Source organism: Monodelphis domestica, chromosome 7 (assembly GCF_027887165.1).
Source record: "Monodelphis domestica isolate mMonDom1 chromosome 7, mMonDom1.pri, whole genome shotgun sequence".
NCBI lineage: Eukaryota > Metazoa > Chordata > Mammalia > Didelphimorphia > Didelphidae > Monodelphis > Monodelphis domestica.
The window spans coordinates 206,047,382-206,061,895 of record NC_077233.1 but is presented as its reverse complement, the minus strand read 5'-3'; the positions used below and the strand labels follow the sequence as shown (position 1 = coordinate 206,061,895).

Sequence of the window (14,514 nt, the reverse complement as noted above, 5' to 3'; positions counted from 1 at the left end):
CTGGCCATTGTGTTGAGTAGAATTCCAAAGTCTTTAAAAGTTGTTTGCCCTTATAAAATTGTTTTATAAATTGTTCTCCTGGTTCTGTTCACTTCACTCAACATCAGTTCATCTTCCCAGATTTCTCTGAAACTATTTTTTTTATCACTTCATACAGCACAATAGTATTCCATCAATTCATATACATAACATGTTCAATTATTGCTCAATTAATAAGAACTACCTCAGCTTCTAATTTTTTTTGCCATCTCCAAAAGGAACACTATAAACATTTTTGTACATATGGACCCTTTCCCTCTTTCTTGGATCTCTTTGGAACATAGACCTAGGAGAGGTTTCTCTGGATTAAAGTGTATAGACAGTTTAATAGTTTTTGGAGCACAGTTCCAAATTGCTTTTTGAGATGGCTGGACTAGTTCACAGTTCTACCAGAGGTACATTAAAGTACCTGTTTTCCCATAACTCATCTAGCATTTATTGTTTTCCTTTTTTACCAAGTTTGTCAATCAGAGGAGTATGAGGTAAAACCTCAGCATTATTGTAATTTGTATTTAGCTACCTATTAGTGATTCAGAGCATTTTTTCATATACTATCAATATCTTGGGTTTCTTCCATGAAAAGTGCCTACTTATAGCCTTTAACCACTTATTCATTGAGGAAAGTCCAAGTCTCTATTTTTAAAGATCTGTGTTCCTTTTGAAACTTTTTTCCCAGAAACCCAAATTGGCTTCTAGGGAAAACCACTCTGATCTTCCATGTATAAGTGCAAGTAAAGAAAGCCTTGCATTATCTCCACGAGGAAGGATTCTCATGATCCTAGGCTTGGCAGACATGTATCCTGCAGAAGGGTATTATTAAAAACTGTATTAGAACCTATGTGGCAGAGTATGAGAATGTGCCTGGGAGTCAAAAAGACCTGGATTCAAGTCTCAACTCTGACATAAACTAGCTGTGTGACCCTGGGCATTCAGTGGACCCCAATGCTTCTAGGCAATGTTGATGCTATATGTTGCAGAGCAATCTGAATTTATTGAGGATGTTTCTTCACTCTACACTCCCTACATCTATGAAATCAAAATTATGAACCACCTCTCCTCTTCCCCATACATCTCCTTAAAAAATGGTGCACAAGCTGGTTTCAGTGATAGCCAGTGCTTTAAGGCTATCCAAGCCTGGAATTTGGAGGACCTGGGTTTAAATCTGGTGTAAGACACTTCCTCATCATGTCACCTGGGCAAATTGTTTAATCTCAACTGCTTAGCCCCTACCTGCTCTTCTGTCTTAGAATAAATAATTGATATCAATTCCAAGACAGAGAAAATAAGAGCTTCAAAAAAGTATTCTCTTTTTCAGCATTTCCCCTTCCTGTTGCCTTCAATCACACAAGATTGAGGGATTCGCCACAGAATAGTTGTCTGAGTTCTTTGCCAAAGATTAAAGTCCTTCCCAGTACTCTTTTTAAAAAGCTTTAAGTATTTCTTGGGTCAGTATCAAGAAAGTAACCAAAAAATCCTGTAAGAACCACATTTTAAATTTCACTTCACCCCCTCCCCAGGTCTCTCTCTCTCTTTTAATCTGCCTCCAGTGTCAGGCAGTAGACATGTATGGAAAAGGTATATGAATATTTTCATTAATCTTACAAATATACACAAAAGCAAGAGTCAAAAGAATCAGAGCAGACCAAGACCTTAATTACAACCTGCAGGTCAGATTTTTATATTATTATAATAAAATTGATATCTGCCAATTAGTTAAAATTTAATCAGTGCCTACTGAATTCTCTCCCCCCTCACACCCCAAACCACTTTAATTGTCTGAATCCTGGACTCAACTCTTTTATGACCAAGAGTCTTTGTTTCCTTTTTAAAGACCTTTATGAGCTTAAGTTCCTGGGGAAGGCCTTTTAGTCAATATGATAGTTAGCTGTTATAAGTTACCTTCAATCTATAATCATTAATAATAATCAGTTATTAGACTCAATATCATTCTCGATGCATTTTAATCAGCACACCCCTCCCAAGTGCTATTTCTTGGCCCCTTGCTTATCATTTATGACTTAAGGAGTAGCAGGTATTGTTTCTGTCTCATGAGTAAACTCAGGTCTAATTACTAAGTCATGGGTCAATAGCTCCATTAATCTGGACTATTATCAGGGGGGCTAAGCAATGCATGGAAGGGCCACTACAGGGCAAAGAAATAGAGTGAAGAGGATAGGAGAGAAAAAAAGAGAAAGAAAAGGGTCATCTGGAGGTGATGTGGTAGTTAGCAGTTTCCATACTTGGGCTAAGCTGAGGATGGGAGAGGGTAGAAGGAACTTCTCAAAATGGAAGGGAAATAAGAAGAGTTAATTTACAAAACAGTCACATTTCTCTTGGGCTTTTTCCTTCTTATTTATCCTTGATACTTTAAAATAAGTTGCTATGAATTCAAGAATCAGTATATCTCTTTGCTTCTCTCAGTAGGCACTTTGGACTGCTGCAGTTTTGCCCAGTTCTATTCCCTGGATATGCATAATTTTTTCACTTGGAACAAAACCAAAACTATAACTAAGGTAGGACAGCTAGGCTTTGGCCCCAAGGTGCTTAAATTTTTTTAAAAGTTTTGAAAAGCATTTGTTCCCCTTTAGCAAATAAAAATAACCAAGTTGAACATGTAGTTAGTTAAAATTGGAAGCTACCCCTCTGTCACCCTGTCCCTTGACCCTGTTCTTCTCCCTAGCAGTGTCTTCCTGCAAAGCAGCCTCAAGATGTTTGTAGGGTCTCATGAGTCCTTGTGGTCCATATTCTGAGTTCTCCCCCATCCCCTCTCACTGGATTGGGCCTTTAAAAGGTTATTTTAAAGCCTCTGGTTCTTGCCTGGGTCATGAAGATTTGGGCTGTTTTTTTGTTTTGTTTTGTTTTTTGTTTGTTTGTAGGTTCAAAAGGGAGGAACACCCTTCTGGGACACTATGAGGTTTCTCTTCTGCTAAAGGGAGAGAACTTGTGCTTCTCTTTTCTTCAGCTCCTAGCAGTAGCATCCTCTTCTAATGATGATTCTATTGGGCATTTACTTCTATGAAGCATCTCCATTTAAATTTGAAAACTAAAGCATGCTGAGGACTGCACTTTGGCCACACATCTAGGTCAGGTACATAAGAACTAAAAACAGGTCAGTGATAGCCTTTGGCAAAGAGATGAAGTAGATGAGGTGTTTTTAGTGCCTTCATTTCTCTCTCTTAAAGCCCTCACTTCCCACCAAAATCTAAATTTATCTTGGCTTAGTATTATCTATCTCATAAAGACAAAGCAAGAATTTTAGTCTTATTCAAGGCTGGTAGCATTGTGTGTGGATGAAGGATATGCATCTCCTAATGCTAGAGTTAGTCCAAGATTTGATGTTGGGATCTGAATCTGGAAGAATGGGAAAGGGAAAGGAAAAATGATCACAGAATCAATATCCTTGAGCTGGATGGGCATCTTTTTTATTTTGTTTAACTCTCATCTTTTATCTTAAAATCAATACCAAGTATCCAAGGCAGAAGAATAGTAAGGGCTAGGTAATTGGGCTCAAGTGACTTGCCCAAGGCCACACATCTGGGAAGTGTCTGAAACTAGATTTCAACCTTGGCTCTCTATCCACTAAGCCACCTAGCTGCTCCTTCCCTTCATTAGTCATCTAATCCAATCTTCTCATTTTTTAGTTGGGGAAATTGAGTCAGAAGTATAAGTGGCTTGCCCAATGTCAAATAGAGAATAAATATGAGATAGGATTTGAATCCAGGTCCTCAGATTCCAGATTCATATCCTCTTTTAACTATGCCTCCCCAAGGTGGGTTCAGCTCCCATTTTTGGACATTCTTGTGCTTCTGCCCATAACCAGTCCACCAAATTGATTTAAAAAATCACTTAGTATAGATTGCTAGTTCTTGACTTAAAAGTTTTTCCTATTCATCTTTGGAAACGTACCTCAACTAGCATGTTCTCTAAGTAGCTTTTCTTGCTTCGCCCTTCTCCTCTATTAGAAGTAATCAACCTCTCCTATGAACTTTGTCCTTCTCCTGTTGTATTATCTTGTTCTAACTTGTACTACAATACGAAATCATAGATTTCAATCTAAAAGGGACCTTAAAGGTTATCTGGACCAACTCCCTCATTTTACAGAACAGGAAACTGAAGGCCACAGAGATTAAGTGACTTATTCAAGGCTTTTGTTGCTATTCAGTTGTTTCAATTTTTCCCAACTCTTTGTGACCCCATTTGGGGTTTTCTTGGCAAAGATACTGGAGTGGTTTGCCATTTTTCTCTAATTAACTTTAAAGATGAGGAAACTGAGGCAAATAAGATTAAGTGATTTGCCCAGGGTCACACAACTAGCATCTGAGATCAGATATGAATTTAGGAAGAGTCTTCCTGACTTCAGGCCAGCTCTCTTCCCTAAGTAGTAAATGGCAGAAATAGGATTTATACCTCAGATGCTCTACTTCCAAATTCAGTGCAAAGGAGATATAACTTGCTTTTGGAGTCAGGAGACCTAGGGTCTGTTCCCTCCTCTGCCACAAACCGTCACCGAGGAGAGCACTGAACACCTTTGGCCCAAAGTTTTCTTAGGGGTACAATAAGGAAGTTGGAATGCCACCTGCGTGACCTTTGGAAAGCTGCTCAGTCTCTTTGGGACTCTTTCCTCATGTCAAATGAGAAGGATTAGAACTCAAAGTCATTTCCTGCTCTAGCTCTGATCCCGAATAACCTCCAACGTCTCTTAGGACCATAAATTCCATGTGTCATAGGCTATGTTCCTAGACTAATTTTCGATTTCCTTCAAACTCTTAACACAGACATTTATTAGGTACTTTTATGTACAGAACAGAGTATTGTATACTGGAGGAGGTACAAATAAGTACTAGTAGGTACCAATAAGTGTGAATAATGAAATCTCCTGTTGTGGTAACATATATTTGAATGTTCACTATTTGAAGTCATAATTATGTAATGCATCATCATTGGTTCTAGGTTAATGGAAATTGACAATGTAGGATTCACTGACCTGATCATTTCATGAGGTGCTTCATTTGCATGAATTGAGACCCAGCTGAAGCTCATGGAATTTACAGTTCAATAAGAGAAATATAGCATATTCTAAATAATAATAATATAATACACCATTCATAATAAGTGCATCAGACAGCCATAAATAAGTTTTTCCACAGTCCAAAGGTAGCAAAGGGAAGCATCTTCAGCAACTGAAATAATCAGAATAGGTTTCATGGAAGAGGTTCCATTTGAGTTAGGAATGTTTAGAAATAGCTCTAATTTTCAGCTCATTTGGACAGCAGAGGACTGATAGGACCAGAGTGCAATAACTGATCATGTGATCATGCTTTCCTAGAAAGGTTATCATTTCTAAATACTTTTATAGATATTTTATGGTGACTCATTCAGACTATTACCCACCCTCCTCTTCTCAAATGGATTTCTAGAATCTTCTTTCTACAGGCTAGGAACAGCAAAACTCGTTTACAGGTATAGAAATTCAGTCATTCAATCAATCAATTTCCAACTATAATGAAGGTCACTTTTATACATTCTTTGGTACAAAGTTGTATTCCAAAGAAAATGAAGTGAAGAAATCTTGAGCAATTCAGAGGAAATGAGCTCTCTATAAATCCAACAAATAAGTATTATCTATTATGTAGTTTCATTCATCTACTGAACCGTGGATATTGGTGGTTTTCAAATTAGGTTTATCTAAAGTGAAGAACCAAAGGTTCTACTCATTCAATTCAATCATTGCATGCTTTAATCAAACTTTCACAAAATGGTCTCAGAATTTAAAAATGTTAGGGGATCCTTTATTAAATTATCAGTATGCACTTCCAGGGAGATACTAGTCCTGTTGTCATAAAGGTGTTTCTACTCCTTAGAAACCTACAGTCCCCTGGATAACCCTGGACTAAATGCCTAAATTTAGTAAGGATTTATGGAGAAAAGTTAATATTAATTCACTTCACTAATTATAGTCCAGCCTGTCTTGTTTTGGGGGAGGGTTAGTATGCAAAAAAGGAGGCCAAAAAGTTTTTTTTTTAAGTATGTAAAATCCAAAGAAAACATAAAGCCCCCAAAACCTTGCAGGCTAGAATTTTGAGCTCTGCCAGGCTGGTCCAATACCACCAACTGCTATATTTCATCTGAGTTATTACAGCCTAGTAATGCTATCTTAGGATGCTGGGAGTTCATGCCTAAATACATAATCAAAATATAGAGTTAACATATAGGAAATCTTTTTATTTTTGGTCATTTACCTCATGTGGTATATCTGACCCTAGTACCCCAAGGTTTTTTGTTTGTTTGTTTAGTTTTTTAGTTGTTGCACCGTTATTACTTAGAATGTTTTTATTTAGAGAATCTCAAGCATACTCAGGCAGGATTAAAAAAAAAAGGCCAGGAGTTGTGGCACTAACTGAAGTGAGTAACCACCCAGTCAGTGAAATGTTCATTGTGTGAGCTTCCTGCAAGGCGAGGGTGGGTTTACTCCTCCCTTAGACTGGAAACAAAAACACTTTAGGATTTTTTTTTATTGCCAATATCCTTCCCAGGCTCCCACCATGGCATCCCACAATCCCTTTCTGTATCACTTCACTCCATTTTTTTTTTAATGAATCATTTTTTTCATGTCAGCTTCCATCTATTGGCCAAGAGCATATATTTGACTTGCTTAGACACAGGAGTTCTTAACCTGAAGATTGTGAACTTAAAAATATATATTCACATATATGTGTGGATAGATAGATAGATAGATGGATGATAGATGGATGGATAAATAGATAAGATAGATGATAGATAGATAGATAGATAGATAGAGAAAGAGAGATAGATGATTGCATTTCAATACTCTTGGTTTCCTTTGCATTTTGTTTTATGAATATAAAAGCACTCTGGAAAGGGGTCATGGAGATTTATCAGACAGAAAAACAGACAGACAAACAGACACACACCCAGAGCTAGGAATCCATGCTTTTGAAGCAGCCCAATAAAATGGAAAAAAAAAACCCTAAACTGACCACATTTCCACCCTGGTGAGCATTGAGGGGAAAGTATATTAAGGTGATTGTTTCACTTTGAGGGAGAGGAGTGAGTCACAGGAAAAGTTCTTTAAGTGGTCTATGTTAAGGAAAATGGAAAGGATTTAGAGCTAAAAAACAACCTTAAACGTCATCTAACCTAACTCCTCACATCTCATTTTATGGAAGACGACACTGTATTCTAGAGAACTGAGCTGGGATTTTAAACCCAGGCCCTCTGATTTAGCTGCACCAAAGGTGCCCTTCTGCCCTTCATTCTTTTTCTGAGAGCCAACACTGCTTTAGACAAAGGTTTAATAGTGTGGCTAATATTATAGAGCAAGTTCCTATGTGAAGAGCAGCCTTGCCTCTTACACTAGTACAGATACAGATCTGTTTTAGGGGGGTAGAGGTTATTCTGAGATGGAGAAGCTGCTGCCAGGAGCCTTAAAGAGGACAACCAATGTATCCTATGATTCACTGCTCTGAGGGAGAACCATAGAACCAGAGACTGTTAGTAATGGAAAGGGGCATGGGATATTTTCTATTCCAATCCACTGTGTTACTGTTATTGTGCAGTAGTTTTCAGTTGTGTCCAGCTCTTTGTGAGACCATCTGGGGTTTTCTTGGCAAGGATACTGAAGTATTTCTCTTTCTCCAGCTCATTTTACAAAAGAAGAAACTGAGGCAAATAGGGTTACAAAGCTTGCCCAGGGTCACACAGCTAGTAAATGGCCAAGTACAGATTTGAACTCAGGAAGATGAGTCTTCCTAACTCCAGGTACAACACTAACCACTGTCCTATCTAGCTGCCCCATGATTGTATAGTAGTGATGCCAGACACTCCGCTAAGCACTTTACGGATATTATCTCATTTGATCCTCACAATAACCCTAGGAAGTAGGTGACAGAATTATCTCCATTAATAGTATCCCTCCTTAGTCCTTTATGTGACCTCAAGCAGCTTTCAGAACAACCCAATACTTTCCTTACACAATCTACAACTTTAAGCAAAAAAAAAAAAAAAAAAAAAAAAAAAAAAAAAAAAAAACCAACAACCCCCCCCCCAAAAAAAAACAAGTAATCAGATTTTCCAGAGTTGCACTACTTTGCCAAAGAGACTAACTCAGTTCTCTTTCCTTCCCTCCTGAAACAGTCAGCTCAACCATTTTGGTATTATGGGACAACCTAACACCAATCCAGAGGTTCAATTCTCATGCATAGGCAGTCTCAGAGTGGGACAAGCTGGTGTCCTCACTAGGGTCAATGGCAGCAGCTGATCCCCTCCTGATCTTCAGATGAAATGCTCTACTTTCCTGAATGTAGAGGTGGTCATCTCTCTCTGAAGACCATCTCCCCCCCTTTCCTTCAAAGAGGGTTTAGGGTAACTGTGTCTCACTGTCCCCCTACTCTGGTTTTGCAATCAGAAGGTCTCTCTTGGTTTGGCATACTGACCTGCTGTCCCCCCAACCCCCAAATCAGTGGTAACCAACATACAAATGCCTTATGTCCTAATTCAGTACTTGAATAGCCTTGTGTATCTTTAGCACTCTTATTCTTTTCCTGAATGGGTTCGTTTTTCCTACTAATGACTCCAATTATTCTCTTCAGAGTTCTGGCAGGAGTTATAAATTGTTAATTTCTTTATCATCATCTTTTTTCAGGACCTCCCAACTTCAGACAGAGGTTCAAATCTAAAAAGTCCAGGCCTCTAGAAGCCTTTTCTCTCATCAGCAGGATGCATTGGCCCGTGGTCATCCTCACAGTGAAAAGGACATTGATGAGCCAAAGCTTGTGGGGAATTTAACCAGCTACTATAATGGTGGGTTGGGGTGCATTGATTTCTGGTCTTTATAAAGTCTAGTTGAGCTAATGTTGATTATTGACCTAAGCCCCTGTGTTTCAAACACCACTTCTGCTGAGCCCCCAAAATTTCTTAATTCGAGTTACCACCAACCTGGTAAATCAATAGAATTCTTTCATTACACACCAACTCTTCTGACATTGGTCTCCCTACAACTTGCTCAGAAATAGTCTTCCTCTGGAATAGCCTTCCCAGGGCACAATATGATCTGTGCTTTTGATATTGCTGGGGAGGGTGACTACTTGCTCTTTCTTGGCCCTAAGCAAACACTCCCTAGAAAAGAAGATACTTTTTCCATCCCTCTGGCCTTCTTTCCCTTCCTTTAAAGGACTCTTTACCTAGGCAAAGTGCCAGAATCTAGGAGCCAAGTAATTGGAGTCACTACAATGAATGCATCCATCCTAGCAAGCACATTATGGCTATGCTTTGGAATATGGAAGCCTCTAGCTACTCTTAGCCATCATCATAAAGTATTGACCACCACTGCAGGTCTAGTGTCACAGCAGCCCAGATCACAGACCTTGAAGGCCCTCTATTTCAATGGTTTTATTTAATAGATGGGAACTGAGACCCAGAAAGATTTAAGAGAATTGCCCAAAGTCACACAATTAATAAATGACAGGGTCAGGATTTGAATCCTGATCTTCTGACTTTCAATCGAATACTCTTTCCACTGGAACTTGCTTGCTAGCTACAAATGGAGAGAGACTGCAATCTCAAACTGTCCCCTTGATGAATTTGCACAAGGCCCTTCTGTATCCCTGATGGTTTTGCATAATCATCTTGGTCTTATGCCTATCCCATCCTTCCTGTCCCATGGTGTTTGAACAATACATTTTAGAAGGAGAGACCTCGAGAGAGTCAGATGAGGCTCTTTTTTTTTTTTTTTGGCAAAGCAACACAGCTCTGAGAAGTCTGATTATCCTGACAGTTTATGCCTCTCTATATGCCTGTGCATTGTGCATGTCTCTGGAAAAAGTCTTGTGTGCTGAGTTGTACTATAAACTTTCTCTTAGTCCTAGTCAACAAACATTTTTTATTAAGTACCTACTATGTGCCAGGCATCCCTGATCATAACTTAAACCATCTCTCTACTGTATGGTTATATCAATTAAAGCCACAAAGCTGCAGGAACAGGATGCCCTAGAGAGCTATCCTTTCAAGTTTTCATTCAAGTTCTTTTAAAATATCTATGTTTACACCTGACTTATGCCCTGACCAAAATGTCTCTCAGTTAGTAAATTTCATTGATATATGCTCTGAAGTTTGCACCTCGAGCATTCCTCTTTCAATAAAGATATCCACCGAACCAGGAAGGACTCTATTACTATGAAAAAAATTTAAAAACTTACTTCTTTGAAAAATTATTCAATTTAATGATTATTTTATTTTGGAATAAGAATCTTCCAAAACTCTTCTATAGCACTACAAAGCAGATTTCCCCTCCTTATAGAAAGGAGGGAGCTGTCCATGAACTTTGACAGCATTGCAGGACGCTTATACCTCCCTTCTCCATCAGAAGTAATGACCTATATAGAGTGATCTGCATCTACCCTTAACCCCAATTTCCACATAACTCCTCCTGACAGGGCCATCATTGGGTCTTTTTATTTTTTTAAACTCTTACCTTCTGTCCTAAAATCAATATGATGTATTGGTTCCAAGGCAGAAGAATGATGAAGGCTAGGCAACAATGGGGCTAAGAGATTTGCCCAGGGGTCTCGCATTTAGGAGTTCAGATTCAAACCCAGTACTTCTTATCTCTAGGGCTGGCTCTCTATCCATTGAGCCACCTTGTTGTCCCTCCCCATAGCTCTTAAGTGGGTTCATTAACCCCCAGAGACTTTTTTTCTAAACCTTTACCTTCTGTCCTAGAATCAATACAAGTATTAGTTTCAAGGCACTCAAGGGACTTGCCCAGGGACATACTGCTAGGATTTGAACGTAGGCTTGACTCCCTGATCTTCTAAGCCAGCAGGCTGCCCTTCTAGGAGACTCTTAAAGACTCCAAGTAGAGGGAAGGAAAGCTCATTCTCCATCATCCTAGGTTATGTGCCATGTTCCCATGAATACCAACTATCCTATAATGTAGGCATGTCAGAAAAATAAGGTACAGCAGTTATTGTCCAGGATGGAGCTCTAGTTGACTCCACAATGACACCGGGTTATCGGGGTCTAACCCTCAAGTGTCGTGGGAGCCTCAAGCTTATTTTTATGTGTTGTTTTTCTCCCCAATGAGATTATAAGTTCCTTCAAAGTAGGTACTATCCTTTTTTTGTACTTGTATCACCAATGCTTATAGCATGGAGGCTGGCAAATAGCAGGTGCTTAATAAATGCTTATTGAAAATAGCCTGAAAGAGATTTAAAAGCATATCTCCACAGGCTGGACCTTTCCCAGAGAAATACACAACATAGCCATCCAGTTCCCTCAGATCTGTGTTGTTCTGCCTCAAAGAAGCCCCTCTGACACCAGTCTAAACGCAAGTCCAGGGGTCTGTCCTCCCTTGACTTTTACTTATTTCTTATAGACCACCTTAGAATAAGAGGAACACTGGTGCCACCTTTGGGGCCATTAGTAACAACCTCTGCCTTCTTGCACCATCCATCACCCGCCATGTTTTCCTGATTCCAGCACACAGCCCTCTTAGACTAAGACTGAGGTATTTGAAGGTTAAGTACCCAGACCCAGCACAACAAGATTTCACTTTCAAGTGTGGAAAGCAAACTACAAAGTCCAGAGATAAATATTTTTAAAATGGAGATCTGCCTATATGCAGGAAATTCTGGATTCTGAAAAGAATATATAATTACATACTGTGCTTTTTAACTTCTTAACTAACTTGTGTTTGGTTTATGAAAATCCCAATGCCTATGTACATGAGGTCTGAAATATGAACCATCTTAATTACAAAAGATCAAACAGGCCTTGGAAAGTTAAAAAAAATAGATGAAAAATGTGACTTTGCTTCAAACACTTGGCTAATTCAGAAATGGCCTAGCAGATTGCATTTCCAGAAATATTCAGTTCTGAGTGGGAAACAAGGGTGAGAATATTCAGTCTACTGGGGGCTTTGGGAGATGCTCCTATAACCCCTAGAAAATTGGGTAAAGAAAATGAGGTGTCTTTTATACCACTGAGATATAATTGTGCAAACATGAATATCGTGTCATAATATTTTGGATAAAATTAAACAAGGCAAGTCATGGCAAATAACAGAGGGCAGGACTCCAAGTTTCAGACCCAATTTGTATATTAATTAAAATGGCTACCTTTTGTTTTAATAAATAAGATCTTTAAATGATTCTCCTCTCTGGAAAAAAATACTCTGGATTTAACTGCCCTGTCCTCTTCACTTTAAAAAAGACTAAAGTAAAATTCAAATAATATTAGAAAAAGGACCTATCACACTAATAAAATAATGATCCAGAAGAAACAGAAAAACCATGGCAAGCAGGTATAGCCACCCACTGCTCATATGTTTACTACCCACATACGGGTAGCAGATTAAATTACTTTTCTCTGGTTGGCCTCTTCCCCAAATAGTGTGATTGGGTGAGAAATTGATTTTCAAAGCAAACTTTACAAATAACAATAATGACAATTATTGACATGATGTAATATTTGTAAGTTTACAAATGGCTTCCTGTATGTTATTTAATTTAAACCTCCCAACAATCCTGAGGGCCAGGCACTATAAGTGTTGTTCATCCCATCCTTTCAGAGGAGGAGAGCCAGACTCAGAGAAATGAGGCAACGTGTTCATGGCCATAGAGAAAGTGAATACCCGGGAGGAGATTTGATCCAGGTCTTCCTAGGAAGAAGAAAAGGCCTAGATTTGGAGTCAGAGAAACTGGGTTGAAATCCATCATCATCATCATCATTATCATAGCTAACATTTATATAGTTCTTACTATGTGCCAGGCATTATACTACATCTTTACAAAGATTCTCTCACAGCTCTGGGAGGTGCTTTTATTACCCCCATTTTACCAATGAGGAAACAGAGGTAAACAGAGATTAAGTGATTTTATCCAAGCTAGTAAATGTCTGAGACTGAATTTAAATTCAGGTATTCCTGACTCCAGACCTGGTGCTCTGTCCAGTGTACCACTTGAGTTGCTGACTGTGTTGTTGGCCAAGTCACTTAATTTCTGTGGGCCCAAATATGCACATTTGTAAAGTAAAGATATTAAGATAGCACGGCTCTTTCTAGCTCTCAATCCAAGGTCCTAGCGCTAGGAAGTAACATATAAGATCTCCTTAGGCTCGAAATCCATGACCTTCTATTCTATAGTTCCTCTTAGAAGTTAGCCGCCAATAATTAGCTTTTCTTCTTCATATCCTTCTTCCTCCCCACTTCCATCCTTGCTCCCCCTGCAGAATGTTGTGAGATGTTGCATTAATCCCTTAACCTATTCTTGAAGCGATGCATGAGGAACCAGGAAATTCTTCTTGCTAGGCTTTACCATGGATGTTTGGCGGTGCTATTTACAGAGAAGGAGAGAGAGGCCAGGCACAGGAGACACAAATGCTCTCTCTGCACAAGGGATGACAATGTGTCAGACAGTAGCTTTTCAGAGTGCCTGGATCCCCCCCAAGCAGCAAGCGATCCTCCAGGTTTAAAAACCTGGTGGTTTAAACCAAATACTGACAATCACATGATGGTGGAGATTTTTATACATATTTCATTCTCAGAGATGTCAAACTAAACCAGGGTCCCCTGTGTTAATGTGAGGCTTGCCATAAGGACCTTGCATGGAGCCCCACTTTTGTCATTTTCACTCACAAAAGCAGCAACAGACATCTTTCCCTTAAAGATAAAGACACAATGTAAGATGGTGATCTTTTGTGCCCCAGTCCCAAAAGGGCATACTGAGGGTTAGAATCAAAATAAATTTCCGTAAGGACCGGTCTCTGTAGACAACTCAAGGGCTCCATAATTTAGATGGCATGAAGTTAAAATCAAAGTACTGGTGAGCCCTCACCTGACTAGTAAGCCAAGACCCTAGATAAGACATAATACAGTTGAGCTCCTGAAATGTTAGACTGCCCTGAGGCTATTATCTCTTACATATGACATTACCAATGAAAAATGCAGAAGCTTTGACTCCTGGTCCCCATCCAACAGGTTCTTCTTACCTTTGGTTCCATTGAAATGAAGCTGTGGGTTCCTCGACTTGAAAGAACAGACCTTTTAATTGTCCTGCTATGGTAAAAGTGATAGTAATCTTTCAGTGCGCCGATCTGTAAATGGGAAGGAGAGAGAGAAAGAACAAGAGTTAAAGGGAGAATTTTAGTTTATGAAAATAATTTTCTGCCCCCACCATTTAAAAAAGTCATATAAATTATGCAATTCCCTGCTATGCTGACATGTTACTTGAACCTTGGTGATCACCTTTCAAAAGAAGGACATCCGATATGAAATGGATGGAGTGTGTGTCCTTGAGGTAGGAACTAGGCACAACCCAAGATTATAATGGAGTAGCTTAGCTTGCCTGTATCTCCCTTTTTTAATGTTTAATTTATATGCAGCATTTTAAGTAATTCCATATCAATCTATATGCATACTGTCTTCATGTAGGAAGTCTAAAAATCATCAAATGGCTATAT

The 14,514-nt window shown here is 39.0% G+C and overlaps 1 protein-coding gene across 1 annotated transcript in view; it reads right to left on the bottom strand.

The window, feature by feature from the left end:
- The window catches only part of PCSK5 (proprotein convertase subtilisin/kexin type 5), a gene marked incomplete at its 5' end in the record, with an annotated part of 595,445 nt that extends 581,255 nt beyond the window's left edge, over positions 1-14,190 (bottom strand). The window contains one exon of the mRNA XM_056806299.1: positions 14,044-14,190. Within this exon, the coding sequence (XP_056662277.1) occupies positions 14,044-14,190 (147 nt within the window). The remainder of the gene's footprint in view (positions 1-14,043) is intronic.
- Between the last annotated feature and the right edge of the window lie 324 nt (positions 14,191-14,514).